Genomic DNA, 25,461 nt, shown 5'->3' with positions numbered 1-25,461 from the left:
TGAGCAGCCTGGGCGCGCTGTCTACTCGGGACCTGTCGGCTCCGTCTCGGAGCCTGGAGCTGCTCAGGGCGTTCAGAGCGCGTGGGGCAGCCGTGGTGCGTTGAAGGCGGCAGCGGGAACGGGACCAAGCAAATGCAAGATGGGGTGTGAACGTGGAGGCCGGGGGGGCACGGTGGGTGGAGGCGTCCGGCCGAGGCGGCGGGCTCGGGGCATGGCGTGGCTTGGGGTGCGCGCGGGTCCCCGCTTGGCGCCTGGTGCTGGGAAGTTCACTGGGCCTCCGGCACTGCGCCGGGCGCCGGATGGGGGCGTGGCGGGGGCGTGGCCGTCCCGGCGGGGGGCGCGGGTGGGCTCCGCGAGGGGGGAGATCCGGAGGGGCGGGGGCGGGCCCGCGCGGCGCATGCGCGCTGCATTGTTTTGACTGAAAATGCCGTCGGTTTCGAAAGCGGCGGCGGCGGCGTTGAGCGGGTCCCCCCCGCAGACCGAGAAGCCGACCCACTACAGGTCAGTGCCCGGGCCGGCCGCGGCGGGAGCGGGGGCGGGGCAGGGGGCGGCCCCGCGCGCCCCCGGCCCGCGCCCCCGCGCCCCTGGGCCTGGGAGCTGCCTCCGGGTGCGGCCTGGGGCCCCGCGCCGCCCCTCTCCCCATTCCCCCCGCCCCCTGCCTCTCCCTTGCAGCCCCCTGGCCAGCTGGCCCTCCAGCCTCCGCGCCGCGCCTGGACTCTGGGCTGGTGGACCACCATCCTACTCAGCTACCGCCGCCTGAGCACAGGAGGCGGCGCCCAGGGTCTGGGGTGGCACCTGGGCTTGGGGGCTGGAGGACGAGGTCGGGAGTCCACGCGCCTGGGTTGGGGATCGGGGAACAGCGCCTGGGGTCGTGGGTCGGGGGCCGCCGAGAATGCGCCTGTAGTCGGGGATTGGGGACCGCGCCTGGGCTCGGGTGGAGGGCGGCCATCTGGGCTCCGGCTGCCTCCTCCTGGGGTCAGGGATGGTTCCGGGGCTTGGGGACCCGGGCGTTCCTGGAGTCGGGGTATCGCACCTGAAATTGGGGGTCGCGTCTGTGTTTTGCATGAGGAGCCTGTGCATGGGGTCTGAAGGATCGCGCCTGAGGTCCGGGAACTCGCCCGGGCTCCGCGGGGGGGAGGCCGTCAGGGATCGTCTGGAGTCGGAGTGGGTGTTACGCCTGAGATCGGAGATGGGGGGCGCTGCGCCTTGGGCCAGGAGTCCGCGCCTGGATTCTGCGGGGTCGCGCCTGGGGTCGGGGACCGTGTCTAGGATTGGCAAACCATTCCTGGGACCCGAGGAACGCGACTGGGCTTGCGGGGGCGGAGGGGTGGGTAGGGTGTCTGAACTCAGAATGAGAGGTTGCACCTGAGCTTGGGGATCACACCTGGGGTCTGGGATGGATAGCGGCGACTGGGGTCGGGGGTCGCGGGTCGCACTTGGTGTCGGGGATGGGGAGTTTCACCTGGGTTAGGGGATTGTGCCTGCGATTGGAGATGGGGGGCTGCGCCTGGGGTCCGGGGTCGCACCTGGAATCTGGGACCATGCCTGGGATAGAGGATGGGGGTTTGCACCTGGGGTCGAAGGTCGCATCTGGGGTCGGGGATGTGGGATCGTGCCTGGGGTCTGAGAAACGCACCTGGGTGGGGAGAGGCGGGAAGGGGGTCGGCAGAGTGGGGGATCGCGCCTGGGGTCGGGGCCCTCGGGCGCACGGGATCTGACCCCTGCCCACGAGTCCTCGGGCCGCCCGCCGGCGGCGGTGGCAACGGAAGCGACCCCAACGCTGTTTGTCTTTTTAGGTATCTAAAGGAGTTTAGGACAGAGCAGTGCTCCCTGTTTGTGCAGCACAAGTGCACCCAGCACAGGCCATTTACCTGTTTCCATTGGCATTTCCTAAATCAGCGTCGGCGCAGACCGCTCCGCAGGCGCGACGGCACTTTTAACTACAGCCCGGACGTGTACTGCTCCAAGTACGACGAGGCCAGCGGCTTGTGCCCCGACGGCGACGAGTGAGTGTGCGCGGCCGCGCGGGGCAGCGTGGCCCCCACACCTGAGTGGGTGGCGGACCTGGGCTTTCCAGCACCTGGCACCTGCAGGGCCCAGTCTTCACTATGAAGTTTTCCCGTGACCACTGGTCTTGGTGGGGACATTTCCCTATTTCTCGGCCAGTGTGGGAAGAACCGCATCTGGCTGGGGGATAACCCTGTACGGGACAAACCGATTTTGCTGCACTTCCCACTTTTGATTGCCACCCAGTTCTGTAAATTCCCTGCATTAGAACCAACCCTTATGAGGTAAACCTTTTGAGTTTAGAACCATTTTGTAGTTGTCAGTTGCCTTTTGGTCAGAGAGCTTGTTAGAAGGTTTGCTCACATTGTGCAAATGTTTCTGGAATGGTTCCTTTCTTTCTGTTTATATGTTTATTTTTAAAAAAATGGATAGGAAAGTTATTTGTGTAGCACTTTTAAAGTTTAGGAAATCAAGGTTTTGTTTTGGTTGCCTTTTTTTTTTTCACAAGTTTCCTAATGGTGTTGTGAACAGATGTATTCATTTTGAAATATGTAGAATAGGAAAACACGGAAAGTACAAGTCAGATTGTACATTCATATAACTGGCAGAGATTGGTAGAGGGAGGTCTTGCTTTTTTCCTGTGGGCCGTTTGAGAAGAGCCTATCCATTCCCACCTGGAGGTGAGGTGGTGGCGCTGTGCCCCAGGGCCTCTTGGAAAGAGCAGCTTGTTCAGCTTCTGTTGGATCCTAGTCTGATCTGGGGGAGGCGCTGTAGGCTTCCTCCCCTGACCCTCTGAAGGGAGGTGGTTCTCCAGGTATGGTCCCTTTTAAAGACAACTTTCACGCTGCTGCACAGGGAGACCCATGTGAATCTGTTCTTCATTTTCAAAAATGCTTAGGTCAGGGAGTAAACTTTTGACCTATGGTGATCATCTTAAAAGCTTTATATATTTCTTGAAAGGTTTTTAATTGAACACCAGATAGTTAAATAGGGTTGTTGTTAAGGCACCCTGGAGCCTGTGGAAATAATGTAGCCAGCTCCACTTTGGTTAAGATGGTATTATACTTCTGTGAAGTTTTAAAAATGCATTATTTAATTGCATCTTGAGCTGCTGTTTTCTGCAAATGGGTCTACAGAAGAGAGAGATTTTTGTCTAGCTAAGGCCTGGCCTCTGGTCCCTCATATCCCTTGGCCACGTCAGTCACCTCTCTGGACCTTAAGTCCTGAGTTGCCCCCAGGGGCCACTGCTGAGACACTGGTGCAGGGATCCAGTCACCTAGCATGTCTGACCCCATTCCAGAGTCCAGGATGGGGGACTATTTGGACTATTTGGCAGTATTCACTGGTGAAGCTTTTTGTTTGGCTGCACCGCATGGCATGTGGGATCTTAGTTTCCCCCATGAGGGATCGAACCTGCACTCCCTGCAGTAGAAGCATAGATTCTTAATCTCTGGGCTGCCAGGGAAGTCCCCTCACTGGTGATGCTTTTTTTTTTTTTAAACTGGTGATGCTTTTAATGCATAAAAAGAAAGCATATATATTTTTTAATTAATTAATTAATTTTATTTTTTGGCTGTGTTCGCTCTTCGTTGTTCCGTGAGGGCTTTCTTTAGTTGCAGAGAGCGGGGGCTACTCTTCGTTGTGGTGCGCGGGCTTCTCATTGTGGTGGCTTCTCTTGTTGTGGAGCATGGGCTCTAGACGCGCGGGCTTCAGTAGTTGTGGCATGCAGGCTCAGTAGTTTTGGCTCGTGGGCTCTAGAGTGCAGGCTCAGTAGTTGTGGTGCACGGGCTTAGTTGCTCCCCAGCATATGGGATCTTCCCAGACCAGGGCTTGAACCCGTGTCCTTTGCATTGGCAGGCATATTCTTAACCACTGTGCCAGAAAGAAAGCATATTTTAACAGCTGTTTTGGGTTCCGGAGTCTGAATGTCCTGGTATGGATTTGGCCCCATTGCTGGATATCCAGGGTGGGGTCCAGTTCCTACAGAATGAAGAGTGCTGCAGTGGACACCTACCTGTGGATGGTCATTTTAAGCTGGACTCAAATATTAGTTAAATATTACAATTATTTATTGCAGAAACATTAACATGGGGAATTCCCTGGCGGTCCAGTGGTTACGACTCCGGGCTTTCACTGCTGAGGGCCCAGGTACAGTCCCTGGTGAGGGAACTAAGATCCCACAAGCCGCATGGTGCAGCCAAAAAAAAAAAAAAAAAAAAATTATAGTCCAGATAGCATGCAGGTTAGCGGGTTATCACTGAGAAGAAGAATGGGACTAAGATGGTTGTTTGATATTGTTTTGGGTGCATCCTGTGTACATGTACACACAGAATGAAAGTACACGTGTCTTATTAAAGATTTTGTTTGTGACTTTTAGTGAGCACATGAGATGACTTGCTTCAGCCCCATAGGAAGTGTTTGACAGGCCAGACATCTCCCCTGAGAATCTCTCCTTAGTAATTACCACTCATTCCACGGGAGATAGACTTTCCCAGAGTTTGTCTTGTTGAATTACATATTCTAGCTCGTGCAGCGTTGCCATGGAATCGGTAAATAGATACTACTTTTCAGAGCAAGGAAAGGGCTTTCCTTTTATTTCAGTTCATTGGTTCTTGAAATGTCTATTTTGGGCATATGTACTACCAACCTGTTATTGTAAATCGTGAATATGTATCAGAGACCAAAGACCCTTCAGCCAATATCAGGTGACATAAGCACAAGTTCTTGGAGCTTGATGGGGGCGCTGTGGGGTGAGCCGTGGCCAGGAGGGTGGGACCCCCAAGAGGGTTGGCACCCCTGTGATGTCAACTCCTGTCCTAGGCAGGTGGTCATTCTCCCCCCTTGCTGTCACCTCTCCTCCTGGGGCCCCCTCCCCTTCTGTCACCCCCTTTCATTTGCAGGCACTCCTCCCCCGCTGTCACACCCCCGCTGTCACCCCTTTTCATTAGCGGGTAGTCCGTCACCCTTCCCCTCTCACTGTCACCCTCCTCCCAGTGACCCCTCCCCATCTGTCACCTCCACTCCCTGTGAGTACTCCTGCTGTCATCTCTGGGTAGCCCCCTCATCTCCTCCTCCCCATGGGCACCTCCTCTGTCACCCCTTTTACTCCGTGCGCAGTCACCCTCCCCCCTCCCTCTGTCACCCCTCCTTCCGTGGCCCCTCCCCGTCCGCCACATCCCCCCACCACCCCACCCCGCTGTCACCCTCCGCCGGCGGGCACCCTGTGGCCGGGAAGGCCCCTCAGTGCTAGCGCCCCAGGTCCTCCCTCTCGCGGCGCCCTTTGTTCTGGCGGGCACGCCCCTTCCCCGGCGCGGGCCTCGATTGGCCGTCCAGGTCACGTGAGCCCCGCCCCGCCCCCGTGGGAACTGGCCTCCCCGCGGCGCGGCTGGACCGCCTGGGTCTGCAGCTCGCTACGCGCCCTCTGTAGTCGGCCAAGAGCGAGTCGGCCGAGCGGGCGCTGCCTCCGAGCTTGAGGGCCGGCCCACCCCACAGGGTCGCTGTTCCCACCCGTGCGGATCCGTCGCAGGTATTTCTCAGGCTGGGATTTTGAAGAAAGCGACGCTCGCTTGCCGGAGCGAAGCTTGGCTGGAGGTTTGTCGCGGTCCAGCCACATCCTGAAATCTACTCTGAGAGGCAGTGGGTGGGGACAGACCCAGCCCCCCAGCTGGTCCTGTTCGCTGCGCTGGACCATAGACCGTCAGGGCGGGTCTTCCCACCTGTAACCTAGGTGTGCTTCCGCTGCCAGGAGACCATGTGTCCGTTTTGTGCTTGTAAATGCATGTCAGGTGCGTTTACAGAGGTAGGTTCTGACCCATAAAAAGCAAAGGCCCTTCCAGGGGTCTGAGGGGCCCCTCCAGGGGAACATTTTCATTGGCAGACAATACAAGCAATCCCCAACTATACAAAGTGACCATCCTCTTTTCTGATAACCCTCCTTCTCCCACAAGCAGGCAGTCCCTGGAGGCGGCCCTCCAGACCCCACATTTTATAGGTTTTCTTGGTTTTAATAAGAAGTGAGCCTGCCCCATTACTGTGCTATAACTTTCCAGATTGGCTCTAGAGATCTGCCTTGTTGTTGGTAGGGCTCCCTACCATGTTTTCACCTGGCAGGCCCAGCACTTCTCCCCACAGCTCCCTCCCTCCTCACTGCACGTTGCCTGGGACCTCCCAGCCGTGAATTTGGGCACTGTGGGAGCTTGCTGATGTACAGAAACTTTTCTACATGCCCAAGTCTTGGTGTGCCTGCTGTGTCATACTTGTCCTTAGTCTGACTTGTCTGTTGAGAGATGTTCCTGCAATGTTTAATTTTAAAAAGTCAGGTATCCTAGGACCTAAGGCTTAGGTGAAAGTCCATTCACTTCAGGATGGTTATAAGCTGTTGCTGTTTAAACTGACCATATAAGTGAACTCTGCTTGGGCATTCGGGGTGAGGTGAAAGCCAAGGGCAGGCCACGTTAGAACATAATATTTAGGAGTCAGGGAGCTACTTAACAGTCTAGAGGAAGACACAGGCTTTACAAATCAGCCAACTTAAGGAAAGAAATTACAATTAGGTGACTGAGTTGGACCTGTCAGAGACCAGTATGTAGAAGAAGCAGAAGAACGTGAGAGTGATTGTAGCATTTCAGGCCCTCCTGCTTTGATTGAAGGGCCAGGGATGAGGAGGTGACTGGGAGGGAGCGACTGGCACAGGGAGCTCTGGTGCTCCTTGGAGGCTAGTGGGGAGATGGCCTCAGCAGAGACAGGTTCCTCGGAGAGGGTGGCAGCTTTTTGGGCACAGAGGAGGGAGGTGGACTTGTTGCCCAGCTGATGGTCCATGTTAGGGATTAATGAGGGGTCGCTGGCCTGGCTCGAGAGTCCAGGGCAGCCCTTGGAAGGCAGAGGCTGGGGGTGCCGGGCTGAATGGATGGGTGTGTGGTCCACATGGGGTTAACTGGCAACCCCCCACCCCTAGTGTCACAGAAGAGGGGGACACTCAAGCTTCTCCCCACAAGCCCCACCTTTTCGCCATCCCCAGTTGTCTGTGGCACACAGGTCTTCCTTTTCCCATTTTTCAGCTGCCACTCATTTTCCATATCCGCTGCTCGGTTCTGGTCCAGTTCACACCTCAGTTATTTCTGTGCTGTATTCTGGTCCCCACCTATGCCTGAGCTCCCTGAGGACTAGGAGAGCATCATGTTGTGCTTGAGTGTCCGTCTCAGCCCAGTGGATCTCCCAGTGCGGCCCCCAGATCAGCAGCAGCAGCATCACCTGGGAACTTGCCAGCAGTTTCTACCCAAGGTTTCCGCCGAGATCAGATGGTCTGGGGTTAGCAAACCATCCAGGTGGTTGTGATGCACTCCAGCCTGGCTTGCTGACCGATGTTGATGTATAGTGGAACTGAGTTTGTGGGTCCACCTTTGTTTTGGGTGAATTGCGGGAAGGAAGGGGATGATTTCTGGCTCTCCTGGAGACACAGACAGCAGCCTCGAGCCCCTGCCGTGTTCCTCTTTACCCCTCCCTCCTAGTTTCAGTGGTTCCAGAGCATCATGGCAGACCTGTGTCTGGCACGTACTGCTGCATCACACCATCCATGGAGCCTTGTTTTATTTACACTGATTGGGTCACTAATTGTCATGGATGGTTTTGAGAACCACAGGTGCCACCCTGAATTTGGCAGGCTGTGGAACCGAATCACATTACAGGTGCTGCAGGGCTGTCAGTGGCCCCCCGCATGGATGAGTGAACTCCTGTGGTGAGGAAGCATCTGCACGTGGTATTGGGCTAACCCCTGGGGTTCCCACCAGCCTCTTCCCCACTTCAGTGAGGGTCTACGTTCTGCCATTGTGTTTTCTCTAAGGTTTTTCCCTTTTGCCTCTTAGATGTTCTTAGGTGAAGCCATTTTCTTTTCATCAAATGTCCTCCAATATTTTAATCTTAGCTTATGCTTTGAAGTCATATAATAAGCAGAGGTGACATGCCCCTAGTGAAATAATGCTGCCTGTTCAGTGCTCAGTGCTGGCGAGAGGGGGAACCTTGGCCGGGCTCTGGTTGCCACAGTGATGGTACTGGCAAGGAAACAAAATGATGCTTAGAGCTGACCTGAGGGACCATTAGGGAACATGAGGAAATGGGGGAGGTGTCACCCACCACATTCACTCCCTGGAGCTGTGGGGGTGCATGCAGCCTTTGCCACACCCTGCAGTTAGCGCATTGGCAATGCCTGTGGTCCGTGTGGTCCTGCTTCAGCCCGGCTCTGCGGACTGGGTTCTGTAGATAAACCAACAGGCAGTGCCTCAGCTCTGATGTGCTGGTCCCCTTCTCCCCAGACTCTGGAATTCTTTTGCTTTAACTTATAGTAGATTGTGAGTGTTTCTGAAGATTGGAACTGTTTTTGCAAAATGGCCATTTTCCTATTAAAGTCATTTTATTTTATTTTTTATTGTAGTAAAACATACATAACATTAAATTTATCATCTTAGCTTTTTTAATTGTACAGTTTAGTGGAGTTAAGTTTATTTGCAGTGTTGTGCAGCCATCACCATCATCCACCTCCAGAACTTTTCCATCTTCAAACTGAAACTCTGTCCCCATGAAACAATAGCTCCTCCTTCCATAAATTTTGATATAAGCAGACGTATCTGTATTCTTGTTCCCCTCCCCCACCTTCCGATGTAAACCACAGGGTGCGACACTCCCTTTTCTTTATTTTTTTAATAAATTTATTTATTTATTTATTTATTTTTGGCTGTGTTGGGTCTTTGTTGCTGCACGCGGGCTTTCTCCAGTTGCGGCGAGCGAAGACTACTCTTCGTTGTGGTGTGCGGGCTTCTCATTGCGGTGGCTTCTCTTGTCGCGGAGCACGGGCTCTAGGCGCGTGGGCTTCAGTAGTTATGCCATGTGGGCTCAGTAGTTGTGGCTCACGGGCTCTAGAGCGCAGGCTTAGTAGTTGTGGCACACGGGCTTAGTTGCTCCACAGCATGTGGGATATTCCCAGACCAGGGCTCAAACCCATGTCCCCTGCATTGGCAGGCGGATTCTTAACCACTGTGCCACGAGGGAAGTCCTGCACTCCCTCTTCTTAGTGCTTTTCCCTCACGGTACCACCTGGTGCCCCCTCCAAAGCCGTCCACACAAACTGCCCATTCCTCCAAGCCACGCTGAGCTCCCTTGAAGTTTATCCCACAACTCGGTTGTCTCCAGCCTTTGGTGATTATGAACAAAACTTCTTTTTACCTCTGTGTGCCAGTCTGTCTTTCGGGATTGCTGGGACAGAGGGTAATGGCACCTGTCCTCTTGGTGCCTTTCACTTGGCGTTCTTGCCAGCAGCAGTGTTGGTTTACTATAGCCCTGCTCCTGGGGTTTTGCCCGGGAACAGGTGGGCCTCCAGGTGCATTTCTCTCATCAGAAGCAAGATGAGTGCCTCTCAGTGGTCCAGACCCTTTGCATTTTCTCTTTTATAAGTTCCTTGTTTATTTCTCTAGCCCATTGTTCTGTGAGTTCCTGGCGTCTCTATTTCTACACATTCTTTGTTAGTGATATTAGTCTATATGTTAATGTGAAAAGTGGGAGGGGGTTCCTTGTTCTAGAACAGGTTCCTTGGTGTGGCAGAGACTGCTCCATGACAGCCTCACCTCTCTGGGGACCCAGAGACTGAGTTACACACCAGTGCTTGTGAGGAGATGCACAGGAGCTCTTGGAGGAGCTTAAAATGTAAGATGTAACTCTGTAGTGAGGGATTTTAATCAAGGCTGCGTCAGTACCTAATATAGTAAAAATCCTAAGCAGATATTTGACCATTTCACTCACACGTCCTGAAAATGTTCCTTGGAACTTATCTTTAAGAACACGAAGGAGACAGCTCCTATTTGGGCACAGAGAGCACTGTCTGCACAGGCAGTGTTTTCTTTTTCTTGTCTGTATGTAATACAGTCATAATGCTTTAAGTTTTTTCTTTTCTCTTTTCACAAGGTGGGGACCAGCTTGTCTCGTAAACTGCTTTCTCCATCTTCTGCTTTTCCTTTTTCTCACGGATCTTTGGTGATTGGCAACGACAGCTGGGATTGCCCCAGAAGTGTTTGTGCAGAGTTAATTGGAGGAATTGCCTCATTTTCAGTTCCCGCCACTCACAAGAGAGTGTGGTCATCACCTCCACCTCGTGCCCATGTGAGGGGCCTGAGGGGCTGGCTGTGTTCTGTCCTCTTGAACTGGGTGCTGTCACTCAGGTGTCGGTTTGTGAAATGCCACAGGCCATCCAGGTATGACCTGTGACACGCTTCCCTGTAAGTGTGGTGTATTTCAACACAAACATAGAGACCATCTCTCTCTTCTCTGTCTCCAATGGGCTTTGTTTAAAGTTGTGATAACATCCATAAAGTCTGCCATTTTAACCATCTTTTAAATTAATTAATTAATTTATTTATTTTTGGCTGTGTTGCTGCGTGCGGGCTTTCACTAGTTCTGGCGAAGGGGGGCTTCTCACTGCGGTGACTTCTCTTGTTGCGGAGCATGGGCTCTAGGCATGCAGGCTTCAGTAGTTGTGGCACATGGGCTCAGTAGTTGTGGCTCACAGGCTCTAGAGCGCAGGCTCAGTAGTTGTGGTGCACTTAACCATTTTTAAATGTGCAATTCAGTGGCATTAATTACATTCACAAAGTTGTACAACCATGACCGCCATCTATTTCCAGATTCTTCCTTCCAGACAGAAATTTTGTCCCATTACACACTCACTCCCCCTCTCCCTCCCCCAGCCCCTGGCACCCACCCTCTACTTTCTTTTTTGTTTGTTTGTTTTCTTTATTCTGTTTATTATACTCACATATTTAATACATATTTATTGACTTAATAAAAATGAGAAAATGCTTAGTATAATTGTTTTCAAACAACTTCTTTGAAACAGTAATATATTATTCTCTGTTTCATCAGCATGCTATAAAAAGATTTAGGTAGTACATAATATATATATTTTTTCTCTTTCTTTTTTTCTTTCTTTTTTTTAAAACATCTTTATTAGAGTATAATTGCTTTACAATGGTGTGTCAGTTTCTGCTTTATAACAAAGTGAATCAGTTATACATATACGTATGTCCCCATATCTCTTCCCTCTTGCATCTCCCTCCCTCCCACCCTCCCTATCCTACCCCCACCCTCTACTTTCTGTTGCTATGAATTTGACTGCTTTAGGGACCTCATGGGAATGGACCCACACAGTATTTGTCCTTTTGTGTCTGGCTTCTTAACAGAATGTTTTCAAGGTTCATCCCTGTTGTAGCCTGTACCAGTGCTCATTCCACTGTCTGGATGGACCATGTTTTTGTTCATCCATCCATCAGCTGGTGGACACTCGAGTTATTTACAGCTTTAAGCTCTTGTGACTCGTGCTGCTGTGATCGTGGGGGCACATGTATCTTCGAGACCCCAGCTCTTCCAGGAGTGCATCTGGATCTTCTGGGCCCACAGCATTTGCCTTTTGCTTGGTTGGCTCCAGGGGACCTGGGGACTTGCCGGGGCATGGCGTCCTCTCTGTCCTGCTCTCATGGCCTGTACACCTAAGGTGTTCCTTAAGGTCTGGGGTGAGCTGTCCGAACTCTGTTTCTTCATCTTACCAGATGGGGGTTTAAACTGGTTGGTCCCTAAGTCCTTTTTTCTTTTACTTTTGGTCTTGTCCATCCATCTGTGCTCTGCATGGGGAGCCCCCCACCCCCACAGATGCTCCCAGCACCCAGGTCCACAGCCTGCAAGGCAGCAAGGTGGGAGTGGACCTTTCCCAAGCCCCACACAGTGTTCCCCAGCCATCTCTGGGGGTGATGCCCTTGTTTTTAGATCTGGGGACTTGCAGCCATGGCTCTGCCTTGGCCTTGGGCCACTCCGGGGCTGCTCAGAGTCCTCTGTGTATCCCCTCTCATTCTTCTGGGTCTCTGGCTCTTGTCTGGAGGGACTGACCTTGAGGCGGGCTCAGTGCCCTGCCCCATGTCTTCTGGAACCGTCCATGCCACCTCTGCCACTGCCACCTCCCTGCAGTGGGAGCCCTCACCCTAACCCTTGCTGCTCAGGGAGCCGCGTGTGGCTCTCCCTGGGAGTGCGTGGCTCTGGGCCTTTGTGGCCTGTGGGATGCTGCCCCATCCGTGCCTCCCCCCAGCTGCTTCTCCCCAGCCTGTCTCCCCCGCAGCGTCCTCCTCCAGCCCTTCCAGGCTCCTCCACCTCCCTCGAGGGGTCCCTGAAAGCAGCTGGACGGGGGATGGGAGAGGCCGCCAGCCCCTTACTTGATGGGGGAACTTTGTTTTCCACTTTATTCAAAAAATTATGAAGGGTGATTTTCGGGTAACTTGGGTGTTGTATTTTTCTCCCATGTGTAATTGAGGGATTTGTGGGGGTCTGAGTGCCGTGGGGGAGGGTCTGGAGCAGGGACGGGTGCTCTGTCCAGTGCTGTTCGTCCTCCGACTAGAGCAGGTGTTTGGGAAAAGGAGACAAGAACCAGCTGCTGGGAGCAGGTTGACACCGTGGTGGCCCCAGGGCCCAGACGGTGCATGTCGTCTTCTGCTTCCCAGATGTCCGTACCTGCACCGGACGACCGGGGACACGGAGCGCAAGTATCACCTGCGCTACTATAAGACGGGCACATGCATCCATGAGACAGATGCCCGGGGCCACTGCGTGAAGAACGGGCTGCACTGCGCCTTCGCGCACGGGCCCCTGGACCTGCGGCCGCCTGTGTGTGACATCAGGTGAGTGGCCGTCCTGCCGGGAGCCACTCTCCTCCCTGTGTTTCGGGCATTGCTTGCCTCAAGCAGCTCTTTCTGAGCCTTGATTTTACTGCTAACAAGAAAGTGACCCTTCTCCTCCCTCCTGACCCGGACCCGAGGGAGCTTGTGGCGTCTCGCATGCTCGGCTCTGAGGCTCTTGGGATTTGGGCCAAGACTGTCATCCTGGAACGGGGGCCCCAAGGCCGTGGGCTGCACATCCTGAACCCTCACGTAGGCGGCTTCATAAAGTGACAGAAGCCGGTGGCTATCTCACTGTCGGAGGCTTCGGACAGTCTGCAGCACCGTGACCACGTGCCGTTTGGTTGCAGGGAGCTGCAGGCCCAGGAAGCCCTGCAGAACGGCCAGCTCAGTGCTGGGGATGGCGTCCCTGACCTGCAGCCTGGGGTCTTGGCCAGCCAGGCCCTGATGGAGAAGATCCTGGGCGAGGACCCCCGGTGGCAAGGTAACCCTGCAGCCGCTGCTGGGGCGGGGGGCTCATCTCTGTCTGTAAAGTGCCTGCATGGTGGACCTCGTCGCCCCCTTTACAGGTCAGGAGGGGAGACCAAGGTTCCATTCGAGCACATCACCCTCAGCCCCTCCAGCAGCCCGTCTGGTCCCCAGGCTGCTCTGGGGGAGGGGCCTGCATGGCTGGCACAGCTCCTGCTAGGTGTCTGGTCCCAGAGCCAGCCTGGTCCCCAGCAGCCTCCACAGATGATGGCTATGGGCAGTGAGGTTTGCTTAATTGTAAAATACCCATCATGTAAATGTGCCATTTTAACCATCTGAAAGTCACAGGTCTGTGGCATTTGGTACACCACAGTGTTGGGCAACCATCAACTCTGTCTGGTTCCAGAACATTTCCATCACCTCGGACAGAAACCCGTGCCCATCAGTGGTCTCCCCTTCCCAGCCCTGGCACCCACTAGCCTGGCTGTGTCTCCGTGGAGCTGCCTGTTTGGATGTTTCCCGAGGGTGGTGTGGTTTTAAGAGAACCCCCCTCAGTAATGCCATGTCTCCTTGGACCGGCTTTGCTCTCACGCGCGTAAACGCTTCAAGGCTGCGCTTACTTCAGCGATGAATTCCCTACAAGGGTCTTTCCCCCACCCGCCGAATTCTATGCCACCCTGGGCCCAGGGACGAATTAACAAAGGTGACTGCCCAGGCCTTCCTGATGCCCAGGCCTCAGGCCGGGCCCTGCAGGAGCGCTGAGGAGCCTGGCCTTCCGTCGCGCCTGTGGTGTGGGGGGCCTGGACCCACAGCATATATGGGGGTTCCAGCATCGCCATGTCCCTCTGGGGAGAGGCTTGCACAGAGGGAGGGCTGCGCCCACAGGTCCCTGCCTCGGGGCTTGTCCTTCTCTTGTTGTAGCCCCTCGGTCTCCCTGGTCCTGGACCACAGGCTCCACCTGTGAGCTCTGGCTTGTGGTGCAGGTGGGGGTACAGTCTTGTCACAGTCAGGTGGGCTGAGCTTGAGGAAGGAAGGTGGGAGGAGGCGCTGGGTCGGGTCTGGCCGGGTAGCTAACCCTCAGTGCCCGTGGTTTGGATTTTTAATTAGTAGATTTTATTTTTTAGGGAAGTTTTCGGTTAACAAAAAAATTGCACATCATGAACGTCTTGTGTTGATGAGGTAACATTTGTTAGAATTGACAACCAATATTGATACACGATTATTAATTAACAGCACAGTTTACCCCTGCATTGTGCATTCTCCGGGTTTGGGCAAATGTATAAAGACACGGATCCTCCATTATGATGTCATGCAGGTAGTGTCACTGCCCTAAGATCCTCTCTGCTCCACTGCGGGTGACCACTGATCTTTTGCCCCATTGTTTTGTCTTACAGTTGGGATCACACAGTGTGTAGCCTTTGCACTTAGTGCTGTGCATTCAGGGTTCCCTGTGTCTCTTTGGGGCTTGGTAGCACCTTTCTTCTTCTTTTTTTCCCCTCATATTATCTTAGCACCTTTCTTCTTATTGCTGAGTAATTCTCCACATCTGGGTGGACTGTTCATCCTCACCCACTAAAGGGCGTCCCGGAGCCCCTGTGACTCATAGGCACTGCCACGCCTCTCACTTCTTTGTGGTTCATGCCACTCAGCGCAGGACCTCATGTCTGTTGGAGGTCCTCTGTCAATGCTTGGGAACAAATGTCTTACAATTTTTATTTTCTTAAAATCGTCCTTTCTGTTTAAACTCCTTTTGTCCTCTCTGTGCCCTGCTGTGTGGTTCACGTCCCTTGTCATTTTATCAGTTATTTGGAACTGAGTTTGGTGTGTGTGGGGTGGTGCCATTAAATGTGGGTGTGGAAGCGTGTCCTGGGCGTGGCTCCCGGGGTTGGCTGGGCAACACAGCCTCCCTCCACTGTCTTCCCCTCCATGCCTTGAGGGTCAGCCCCCCCTGGGCAAGTGTAATTAAAAACAATGTTGTTTGTAAAAAAAAAAAAAAAATGGGGAGGGTCAGTTATTAACCAACCCAAGAATGGGTATGATTTTCAAGAATCTCCTTTCATCCATTACTGCTTTTAAATGACCCCTGGTGGTTTTTTTGTTTATTTTTGCTTTGAGATAAAATTCAGGTAACATGAAATTAACTACTTAAAAAATAGACTTTATTTTTTTTAGAGCAGTTTTAGGTTCCACACTGTGGAAAGTTCAGGGAGTCCTCACATACCTGGTACCTCCATACACATGGCAGCCCCCCTGCAGTGGGATGTTTGTCACAGCTGAGAGCCTGCATTGACATGTCAGCATCACCCAGCACCCATCATTTACCTTGGGGTTAAAATGAGCCATTTAATTTATTTTTATTTATTTATTTTTTAAATTTGTATGGTACTTTATTGGGTGTAAAATGAGCCATTTTAAAGTGTATTTCAGAGGTTTTTAGTATGTCCACAGTGTTGTGCACCCATCACTTTTATCTGGTTCTAAAACTCTATCTAGTCTCCCCAAAGAAGCCCCAGCCCCTGATACCCACTGATCTACTTTCTGTCTATGGATTTACCTGTTTTGGATGTTTCCTATAAGTAGAATCATACAACATGTGCCTTCTGTGTCTGCTTCTCTCACTGAGCATTGTGTGTTCAGATTGTTAAAGTCTCATCCACGTTGTAGCGCGTGTCAGTGCTTCACTCCTCTTCATGGCCGAGTGATGCTCCACCACATGGCTGGGCCACATGGCGTTTACCCATCATCTGCCGATGGACACCTTTTGGCTGTGTGGCTGCCGTGAGCACACGTGTGCACGTTTCCGTGTGGACCCCTGTTTTTCAGATACCAACTTCGTGCTAGGCAGCTACAAGACAGAGCAGTGCCCCAAGCCGCCGCGCCTGTGCCGCCAGGGCTACGCATGCCCGCACTTCCATAATAGCAGGGACCGGCGGCGGGACCCCCGGAGGTTCCAGTACAGGTGAGCCTGGGCCACGGGCGCCGCAGGGCCCTGGCCGACCTCTCTGGTGTGGGCCCATCCCGGCGGTCCCCTCTGTTCACACTCACGTTGGCTCGAGGCTCTAGTTTAGGCAGCCACCCCTCTGCTCCCTTCACTCTCTCCAGAGGCTCTGGTGTCCAGCCAGCCGGCAGGTGCGGTCAGAGCGTGGCTCCTCCATTTCCCCCCCTCCCCCGGCCGCCCTCCTGTGACCTGTGTGTCCCTGCCAGCAATAGCGCCTACTGGCAAGGAACTGGCCCTTGCGAGGCTGAGAGTCCCAGTGCCCACAGCCTAACTTCACCCTCTCCAGGGGACTGATGTCCTTGGGGTGGTGGGTTTGGGCCTCACCTGGTTTCATGCACCTGGCAGTCCTGGTCTCTTCCTAGGCCGTCTCCTCCTCACTCCAGCTGCCCTCATCTTGGTGCCCAGCTTAGCCTCGGGTTTGCCAACTTGCTGGATGGACCTGGCACTGGGCGGGGTGGGGGACTGGGGACACAGAAGCCCAGGGGTGCCTGGGCACCTTGGCCCTCACCTCGCTCCTCCCTTGGGTCCCGAGCTCTGTGTAGAGCTTGTTCTTGGAGCAAAGAGCCTCTCTCTAATAATTTGATGCCACCTCACCTGCCCGAGAGCCCTCACTTTCAGATAAAGTTGTTTTTATGACAGTCACTGTTCTGAGCAGTTTCAGTTGAGGGACAGAGAACCTTTGGCTTTTAGTCACCCGATGTCATCTTGAGAAGATGAAGTGAATTTACTGTGTATCAAAGGGATAGAAAATCGTAAAAAATAAAAGTTTTATTTCCCACAGATGATAATTTTTAAAATAAATCCAATACAATAAAGCTGTCGGGAAGTACCTGAAGACTAGAGGGTATTGGGTAGGGTTTTCATATTGTAGGACCAAAGTCTCAGGTTCAATTTTGAAATAGTTTCACGGGGAGACAGAGTGTGGTCCCCTGGTGGGCTGGGCGGGGGCTGGGCCTGGTCTCCTCCTGCTACAGGAGGCCTGGCTGCGTCTCCGAGGTGCTTGTCACAGTGGCATCGGTGGCTCTGACTCACTCACTTCACATTTTGTGGAAAATGAAAACGGGCTCCTGAATGCCTTCTGGGTTCCACCAGGCACCTGCACTCCTTTTTATTTATTTATTTTTTTTTTTTTTGGCCGTCCTCTGCGGCATGTGGAATCTTAGTTCCCTGACCAGGGATCGAACCCACGCCCCCTGCAGTGGAAGCGCAGAGTCCTAACCACTGGACGGCCAGGGAAATCCCTGCCCTGCTTTTTTTTTTTGCTTGTCCTGGTGAGGAAGGGGCCAGTGCTTCCGGGGCTGGCACCCATGCCCCCTGGTGGTGCACGTGTGCTCAGCACTGTGCAGACAGCCTGACGCCCCAGGGCATGTGGGGAGGACACCCATCCTCCGCTGACTCCTCCTTGTCCCCCAGGTCCACCCCCTGCCCCAGCGTGAAGCACGGTGACGAGTGGGGCGAGCCCTCCAGGTGCGAGAGCGGGGACAGCTGTCAGTACTGCCACTCGCGCACAGAGCAGCAGTTCCACCCCGAGGTACGGGAGCACCCTCGGTCCAGGGACGGGCTCAAAGGACTCGCAGGGCTCAGCACCTATGGTTCTTTACACGGAAAGAATGCGATTAAAATCAGCAAAGGATCAAGGCCACAGGGGCGGGTCCTGGGGAGACCAGGCACGCACTGTGGACGGTGTGTCCTTCTCCTAGCCACCATGTGTGGCCGTATTTGTGGCCATACTCACAGTGCTGCCAGCTGGGAAGTCACCCAAGCCTTGGCATCTAGGGTTTTTACTGGGGGTCGGTCAGCAGACGTGGCTAACCTCAGTCTCTGGCCCCTGCAGAGGCTGAGCCAATGCTGCGTGGCCCAGGCCCACCTTAAGTCACCATGTGGCATGGCCCAGGGCCCCAGGTAAACAGAGACCCGACCAGGCAGGACATTCCAGGGACTCAGACGTCACCTCCCTGAGCCCATCAAAGCCAGTCCCTCCTTTGGGGCATGCGGGTGTGGGCAGGGAAGCCATGGAGTTAACCCTTTGCTGCACACTCGGATTTGTGTTAAAAACGGAACAAGCACACAAGGCCCCTGGACCAATGGGAGAGCATCAGAGCACCGGGACCAGGAGGGTCAGGGCCAGTCTGGGAGCAGGCTCTGCGGTGAAGGAGCGCCCAGCTGTGCCCACTGGGGCACCTGGGCTCCAGGGAGGGGTGGGCTCCTGGTCTGAAAGGCTGTGGTGTTTCATTTCTTAAAAGTTTCTTCTGTCTAGAGATTCAGTGCTTCAAAGCGTGCATAAAACAACACTTAGATTCCTGATATTTGGAGTTCTGAATTGGAGACCTTTTGAAATTGCTTCTGTTGGTGACCCTTAAAATTTCAGTGCAGGTGCTCAGGGGATGGTCAAAGAGCCACGGGGAACGAGCAGTGTTTCGGGCAGGGAAGGGGGCGGGTGGCAGCACCCATGAGGGTGTCTGGGGCCTAGAGGCCGCTGTCCCTTCTGGGCAGGCTGTGCTGCGGGGCCACACCCAAGTGAAGCAGCCTTGGGTCTGGCCATGGAGTGGACGAACGTGGTCACTTAACAGGCATTTCTTGCCCACCTGCTGTATACCAGGCACTGAACCAGGTGTATCTTTCAGGAAGTGCCAAGTGGACAAGCTGACCTGATATGTGATTTCAAGGACAGGCGCTGCAGGAGCAGCCTCAGGCCCACACGGTTTCCCAGGCTGACTGGCCCTGCGCAGACAGGGCGTCCTGGGACTGCTGGGAGGAGTGGGAACGAGGGGTGCGGTGTCCACATCCTTCTTTTTCAGGATACCCCCTTGTGATTACCAGCTCTGGGCCTCCAGCTGGAAGGAAGAGGCCAGACCCAGCCAGCTCTGGCCCTCCCACGGAAACAGGTTTCCAGTCCAGCCTCTCTATTTGCTGTTTTATTTTCATTTCCTAGATCTACAAGTCTACCAAGTGCAACGACATGCGACAGACTGGGCACTGCCCTCGGGGCCCCTTCTGTGCTTTTGCGCACGTGGAGAGTGAGTACCTTGGAGCACCCGGAGCAGGCAGGGCTCAGCCTCGGTCGGGGGCGGCTGGGAGGGTCGGCGGAGCTCTGGGCTTCATGGGGTTCAGCATGGCCCTGCCTCTGGACACCCCAGGGCCGTGAGTGTAGTAATTTTGATGGCCAGGTGAGCCCATAAAGTCCCCAAAGGCAGAAACCGTGTTGGTGACGGGAAGTGCATAGACGCGGCCCTTCCCCAGGGTTCCCGAGAGCTTCCTCTTAAAGCTTTTTGATTTGGGATTCCTGTTCTTATGAGCATAGTTGCAAATTCTGATTTTACTATTTTTTATTTTAATGGGGAGGGTGGCTTTTCCTGTTGAAATTTTCCATTACTTTCTGCTGTCGGAGTTGTTCATGATTTGCTCTGGAAGACGCCAGGGTCTCATGCGGTCGGCTCGGCTCACAGTGGCTCTGGCTGACCCGTTAGAGACTAGCGCACGCTTGCTCTCCCTGATCTGTGGGGTCTCTTTAACCAAAGTCTCAGCCAGCAGCCACTCAAAGCCCGCCACCCCCTTTCTCGGCAGAGAGTCTTGGAATGGCCAGTGACTGGGGCTGCCGAGACCTCACCTCCACCAGCGGCCCCGTGGCCCCCAGCGGGCAGCCCGGACACGTAAGTGGACAGCGTCCCGAGGAGGGTGCCCGCTCTGCTGTTTGGTTTGAATCCAGCGTTAGGTACACGGATGGATGTGATCTCTGGGTGACATGGTTGGAGGCGGCCTGCCTGCAGGGTTGGCGGCTCCTTATAGAAGAGTCTAGAAGAATCCTGGCTGAGTCCTGGCCCAGGTGTACTTGCCTGGCCTTGCCTTTTGCCAGATACGCACATATTGGCCATGTGCGAGGCGCGGTCTCTGGCTGAGTGTGAAGAGGGGCCCCGAGTCCATGGGGATCCCTGAAGGGCAGGAGAGGTGGGTCCCCAACGAGGTGTGAGGGCAGACCCAGGCGTCTCAGTGAGAGATGGGGGGCCTTGTGGGTCAGGACCCTTGTGCCCGTGCAGGTGGAGGGGACAATGGGGGGCTCCATCCTGCGTCCCGTCCGTCGCTGTGGCATGGTCGTGGGCATGGTTGTGGGCCCCTTGGCTCTGCCTTACGTCTCTGAGGATGATCCTCTTCCTCGCACGCGTTTTTATCTGTCGTGTTGGTGTCACTGAGGAGGTGGCCACCTGGGATTGGTTCTAGGAAGGAAACTGAAGAAAACTCAGGTGTTTCCCCACCCTGTCTTTCTTTCCACTTGGTGCTTTTCTGAAAAAACAGAAGGACAGGAAAGGTGAGGACAGCTGAGGTGGGGTTTGCTTAGAGGAGCCCTGCCAGGCCCACAGTTCATCACTGCTCCTTCAGCATGGAGGAGCATTCGGGACTGCCACTCTCTTCCAGTAGCAGAGCCGGCACTTGGCAGAGGCAGAAGCTAGTCCCCTCCTCACCTTCTTGGTGGCTCCCAGGGGGTGTGACAGTCGTGGTTTCAGGTGGTGGTCAGAGGGCCACTGGCTTGGCTCCCACTGAGGGCCAGGGTGGATGGATCCTCGGTGTGGCTTGTACCTGAAGAAGCAACAACCAGGGTGTTCGGACAGGGAAGCTGGGACCCTGCAGGAGGCACCTCCGGCTGCTGGGCGGTGCCAGAACAGTGCGCCCACCCCTGCAGACAGATTCTCAGGGCATCCTTTGTCTTTTGTTAATTATTTTGCAACTTAAAAGTCACCGTGCTAGAACACATAGTGGGTGCCAGGGCTGGGGAAGGGATTGCAGTGAGGGCTCAGTGGGGAGGGTTCCTTTGCGGATGGAAATGTGGAACTGGATAAAGGTGGAGTTCGCACAACATCGTAAATGTGCCAAATGCCACTGAATCCTTCACTTTTTAAAAATTACTCTTGTGTGAATTTTGCCGCAATTTTTTAAAAAACTAAAAAAAGTAATGAAGCATCCTGTTTGGGGCTGGCTCTGACTTTCGGGCCCAGGACATAGACAGCCTCAGGGCAGGCCTGGCAACACCATCTTCCTGCATGGTGCTGGGCTCCAGCTGTGTGTTGGGCGACTTTGGCTGAGCGGGAGCCCTGGTTTTGTCTCTCTCAGGTCTCCTGTTGCAGCAGCCCCGCAGGGAGCGCCCGGCAGCCCTGCCAGGTCTGAACAGGAAGATCGTGCAGGGGAGGGCATTGTGCTTGGGGCAGGTGTCGGGGGGCGGGGGGGCGAGGTTCTCATTCTCTACTGGTTGCCCCCTCCATCCTGAGTATATTTGTTTGTGAGGATTGTCACAAGTCCCGAATCCAGCCTTGTGCACAGTGGGTGTTCCCGCTGCTTCCTTTTCAGTGTAGAGAGAGTCTGGGTGAACAGACAAACCATGAACCTCACTATGCATACTTCACCCTGGTGGGGGAGAGATGCCTGGAGTCTCATCACCTGTAGATGTGGTCCTGGGTTTGAGGAGTCTGTCTTGGGTTTGAATCCCTCCTCTACGACCGGGGAGAGGGAAGCGGCTTACCCACTGCTCGCTTCCGGCTGTGGAGCCCACGTAGCTGTGGGTTGGCTCCCGCTGCCGGCACCCTCCCCTCACTGTGTCCAGAACTGGCCACATCATGTCACCTGCTGGCATCTCTCAACAGAAACACATTGTGAAATAATAGAAAATATGTATATTGGTCTCTTCTCCCCCTGGCTCCTCACACAGGACTCCAAGACCCTCATAATTCTTTTGTTCCAGTGAGGTGACTCTTGGTGGGCTCCTGGATGGGGCTGGTCACAAGAAAGACCAGGTGTGATTAGAAGCCTGGAACTTTCAGCCCTACCCCCATCCTCTGGGGAGGGGGAAGGGGCTGGAGATTGAGTCAAGAGTGGATCGTGCCCACGTGATGACCCTCCGTAAAAATTTCTAAAGTATGAGATTTGGAGAGCATCCAGGTTGGGGAACACATCCATGTGCGGGAGGGTGGCGCACCCCAGCTCCACAGGGACAGAAGCTCCTGCACTTGGGACCCCTCCGGACCTTGCCCAGAGTGCCTCTTCACCTGGCTGTGCATCTGTGTCCTTTATCACATCCTCTATTACATAATGAGCCAGTAAACATAGTTATGTGTTTCCTGGAGTTCTGTGAGCTATAGTACAATGGCTTGGGTTCCACTGTAGATGGAACCCAAGGAGGGGGTCATGGAAACCCTGGTTTACAGCTGGTTGGTCAGGCGCACAGGTGACAACTTGGGACTTGGATTGGCGTCTGAGGTGCAGGTGTGTCTCGTGGAACAGCCCTCAGCCTGTGGGGGTCTGCGCTGTCTCCAGGTAGCGAGTGTCACAGAGGAGTGTTTCCTCTTCACCAGCTGTGACTTTAGCACAACCTTTCTGCGTGCTGCCTCTCATGTCTGGCTGCAGACACAGCTGAGTTCCTTTGGTGAGGCAGGGAGCTGGGCTGCTCTCCTGGGTGATGCCCACCCTGCTCCCCGGGTCAGGCTTCCAGCCCCACAGCTGCTTTAGGCAGGGTGCACCTGGATTCGCCCACCTCACAGGTCTTCAGTTACCCTGAGGTGGGACTCGAGTGTGTCAGTGTAACCGTTTCAGAATGAACAGCAGCGCCTCATGTGGCCACCATCTCTGTTCGTCCTTATGTGAGACAGAACTCACTCAGGTGGGCCTAAGGCCAGGACTGGAAATTGAGGGAGAAGTTAAAATCCTCCAAGAAGTTACCGAGTCCGTTGTACTGCTCACCGCATGACAGGCCAGTAAGTCGGAAGATGAGTTGTTGGGGCAAGGAATAGCAACTTTATCCGGAAAGCCGGCAGACCAGGAGGACAGTGGACTAGTGTCCCAAAGAACCCAGTTAGAATTTAGGCTTCTTTTGTACTAAAAGGAGAGGGGGTATGGTTAGTTGTTGTGAACTTCTTGGAATCCTTTGTTCTCAAAGCTGTCTGCATAGGTCTGGTCACGTTCCTATAAAACTCCAACAAGATAAATGTTATGCTCTGTTTTGCAACTTTTTATCTCTATATGAATGGAAAAGTGATAAACCTTTAAAGGTCAGAACTTTGAGAATGGGCTATCCTGTGTATTTCAGGCTATAGGCAACATTCTTTTAGTGATTAACTTGTAGCAAAAGCAATAGAATACAAAGGTTAAAGCAAAAGAAACAATCCAATATGGAGTCAGATTTGTTCTTCCCTATTACAAAGTTTCCGTTAAAAAGATTCAAGCAAAGTGTTTCAATGTGAAACATCCAGTCTTCCCCTGGAGGACCACAACATTGGAACTGGGAACTGGCTCGTCCTCCTGCCTGACATTTTTAGCACATGCTCAAATAGATTTTGAGCATCCAAGAATCATGTGGGATCTGAGGCACTGGGGTCAACTCGGGCCGCCTCTGGGCATGGGTTCAGGGGCATGTGGTTTGGTCGTGACCCTAAGGGAATACGTCGATTGGGGTGTTTGGAGAAGCTCGGACCTCAGCATGGGTCTCGCTGTCCCAAACGAACCATTGGGGGTGAGGAATAGAGGACAGCTTCCCTTCCCCATTTTCCTGAATCTCAGTCAACTTTGACAGCAGAACTGAACTTAAGTGAAAGAACTCTGTGCCCTATCCGGGGCAAGCTGCTCTCACCGGCCGCCCTCTTGCCCCGTTCCAGAACATTCACGCACAGCTAGGTGCCTGCTCAGCACACCTGAAAGCTCCTGTGTGATGGTGGGTTGCTGACATTGCAGAGCATGAGCTCCCCTCCCCGCCCAGCACAGGTGCAGGCCCAGGGAAGAGTCAGGAAGGGCCCTGGACGGGGACAAGGCCCCACGCAGGAGCTCTGGGACTTTATCCTGAAGGCGAGCAGAGCTGTTTCAGGGCAACCTGGTTTCTTCACAATGTAGCTTCTCCTTAGAGCGAGGGTCTCAGGTCTCTGGTCAAAGCCTTCGGAGGCCAACAACCAAATTGGGGTGTGTGTGGGGGTCACTTCTGGGTGAAAGGAATGCAAGGAAACCAGAGAAACCAGGACGGGCTCAGAGTTGAGCTGGGTGTTGGGCATCAGGCAGGAGGAAGGGGCCCCAGTCAGGGCCTGTGTGAACATGGCTTCTTCTCTGCCTTCTGTGAGTCTTCTGGGTCCTTCTACAAATCCAGAAATCAAACAAGGAAGGAAGGGATGACCTAAGCCACCGCCACAAGTTCAAGTTCACTTAACATAAGATTAGGCACAAAAATCAGAATAACACTTAGATCTAAAGAACGTTTTTTTGTTTTGTTTTTGCTTTTGGCTCTGTTGGGTCTTCGTTGCTGTGCGTGGGCTTTCTCTAGTTGTGGTGAGCGGGGGCTACTCTTCATTGTGGTGCGCAGGCTTCTCATTGAGGTAGCTTCTCTTGTGGAGCACGGGCTCTAGGCACATGGGCTTCGGTAGTTTTGGCATGCAGGCCCTAGAGCGCGTGGGCTTTGGTAGTTGCATCACGTGGGCTCTAGGGTGCGTGGGCTTCAGCGGTTGTGGCGCGTGGGCTCAGTAGTTGTGGCTCGCGGGCTCTAGAGTGCAGGCTCAGTAGTCATGGCACACGGGCTTAGTTGCTCTGTGGCATATGGGATCTTCCTGGACCATGGATTGAACCCATGTCCCCTGCATTGGCAGACAGATTCTTAACCACTGCACCACCAGGGAAGTCCCTTGGTGCAGTTTTCATGCTTATGTTTGACCTGAGAGTACAGGTCGTGAGCTCTACAAGCAAAGCCATCCTCGTGCAGTTTCCCCAGAAGGTGGCTCATGGGAGTCAGGATTTTTACATGCGAGAGAGAGGAAAAAACTGTTCCCTCGGGCTTCCCTGGTGACGCAGTGGTTAAGAATTCGCCTGCCAATGCAGGGGACACGGATTCGAGCCCTGGTCTGGGAAGATCCCACATGCTGCGGAGCAACTAAGCCTGTGCGCCACAACTACTGAGCCTGCGCTCCAGAGCCCACGAGCCACAACTACTGAACCCCGGGCACCTAGAGCCCGTGCTCTGCAACAAGAGAAGCCACCGCAGTGCGAAGCCCGCGCACTGCAACGAAGAGGAGCCCATGCTCACCGCAAGTAGAGAAAAGCCCATGCACAGCAACGAAGACCCAACACAGCCAAAAATAAATAAATTAAATAAATTTTTTTAAAAAACCAAAACTGTTCCCTCTATCCATTTAGGTTTAGTGTCTGGGGTCCCACAAATTAAACTGACCAAAGGCAAATTAACTGGAGAAAATGTTTATTTCTTATTCATTTGGAGGTTAGACCTGGGGGCTTATCTACCCTTTTAACAAAGAGCAATAAATTGTGGAGAAG

The 25,461-nt window shown here is 53.8% G+C and overlaps 1 protein-coding gene across 6 annotated transcripts in view; it reads left to right on the top strand.

Annotated features, from left to right (window-relative positions):
• The first annotated feature begins 411 nt into the window (after positions 1 to 411).
• Positions 412 to 25,461, top strand: part of UNKL (unk like zinc finger) — a 44,346-nt gene continuing 19,296 nt past the window's right edge. For 4 of the 6 annotated variants that reach the window (XM_032607148.1, XM_032607150.1, XM_032607149.1 and 1 more), the window contains exons 1-8: positions 412 to 501; positions 1,797 to 2,006; positions 12,534 to 12,710; positions 13,058 to 13,191; positions 15,999 to 16,134; positions 17,587 to 17,704; positions 19,106 to 19,190; positions 19,738 to 19,823. In XM_032607148.1, the coding sequence (XP_032463039.1) occupies positions 425 to 501; positions 1,797 to 2,006; positions 12,534 to 12,710; positions 13,058 to 13,191; positions 15,999 to 16,134; positions 17,587 to 17,704; positions 19,106 to 19,190; positions 19,738 to 19,823 (1,023 nt within the window). In that variant the 5' untranslated portion in view covers positions 412 to 424. The remainder of the gene's footprint in view (positions 502 to 1,796; positions 2,007 to 12,533; positions 12,711 to 13,057; positions 13,192 to 15,998; positions 16,135 to 17,586; positions 17,705 to 19,105; positions 19,191 to 19,737; positions 19,824 to 25,461) is intronic. The other 2 variants (XM_032607153.1, XM_032607151.1) reach the window with 2 other exon arrangements.

Source organism: Phocoena sinus, chromosome 15 (assembly GCF_008692025.1).
Source record: "Phocoena sinus isolate mPhoSin1 chromosome 15, mPhoSin1.pri, whole genome shotgun sequence".
In the NCBI taxonomy this organism is placed as follows: Eukaryota; Metazoa; Chordata; class Mammalia; order Artiodactyla; family Phocoenidae; genus Phocoena; species Phocoena sinus.
Note: the sequence above shows the minus strand (reverse complement) of the source record. Positions and strands in the feature narration are given on the sequence as shown.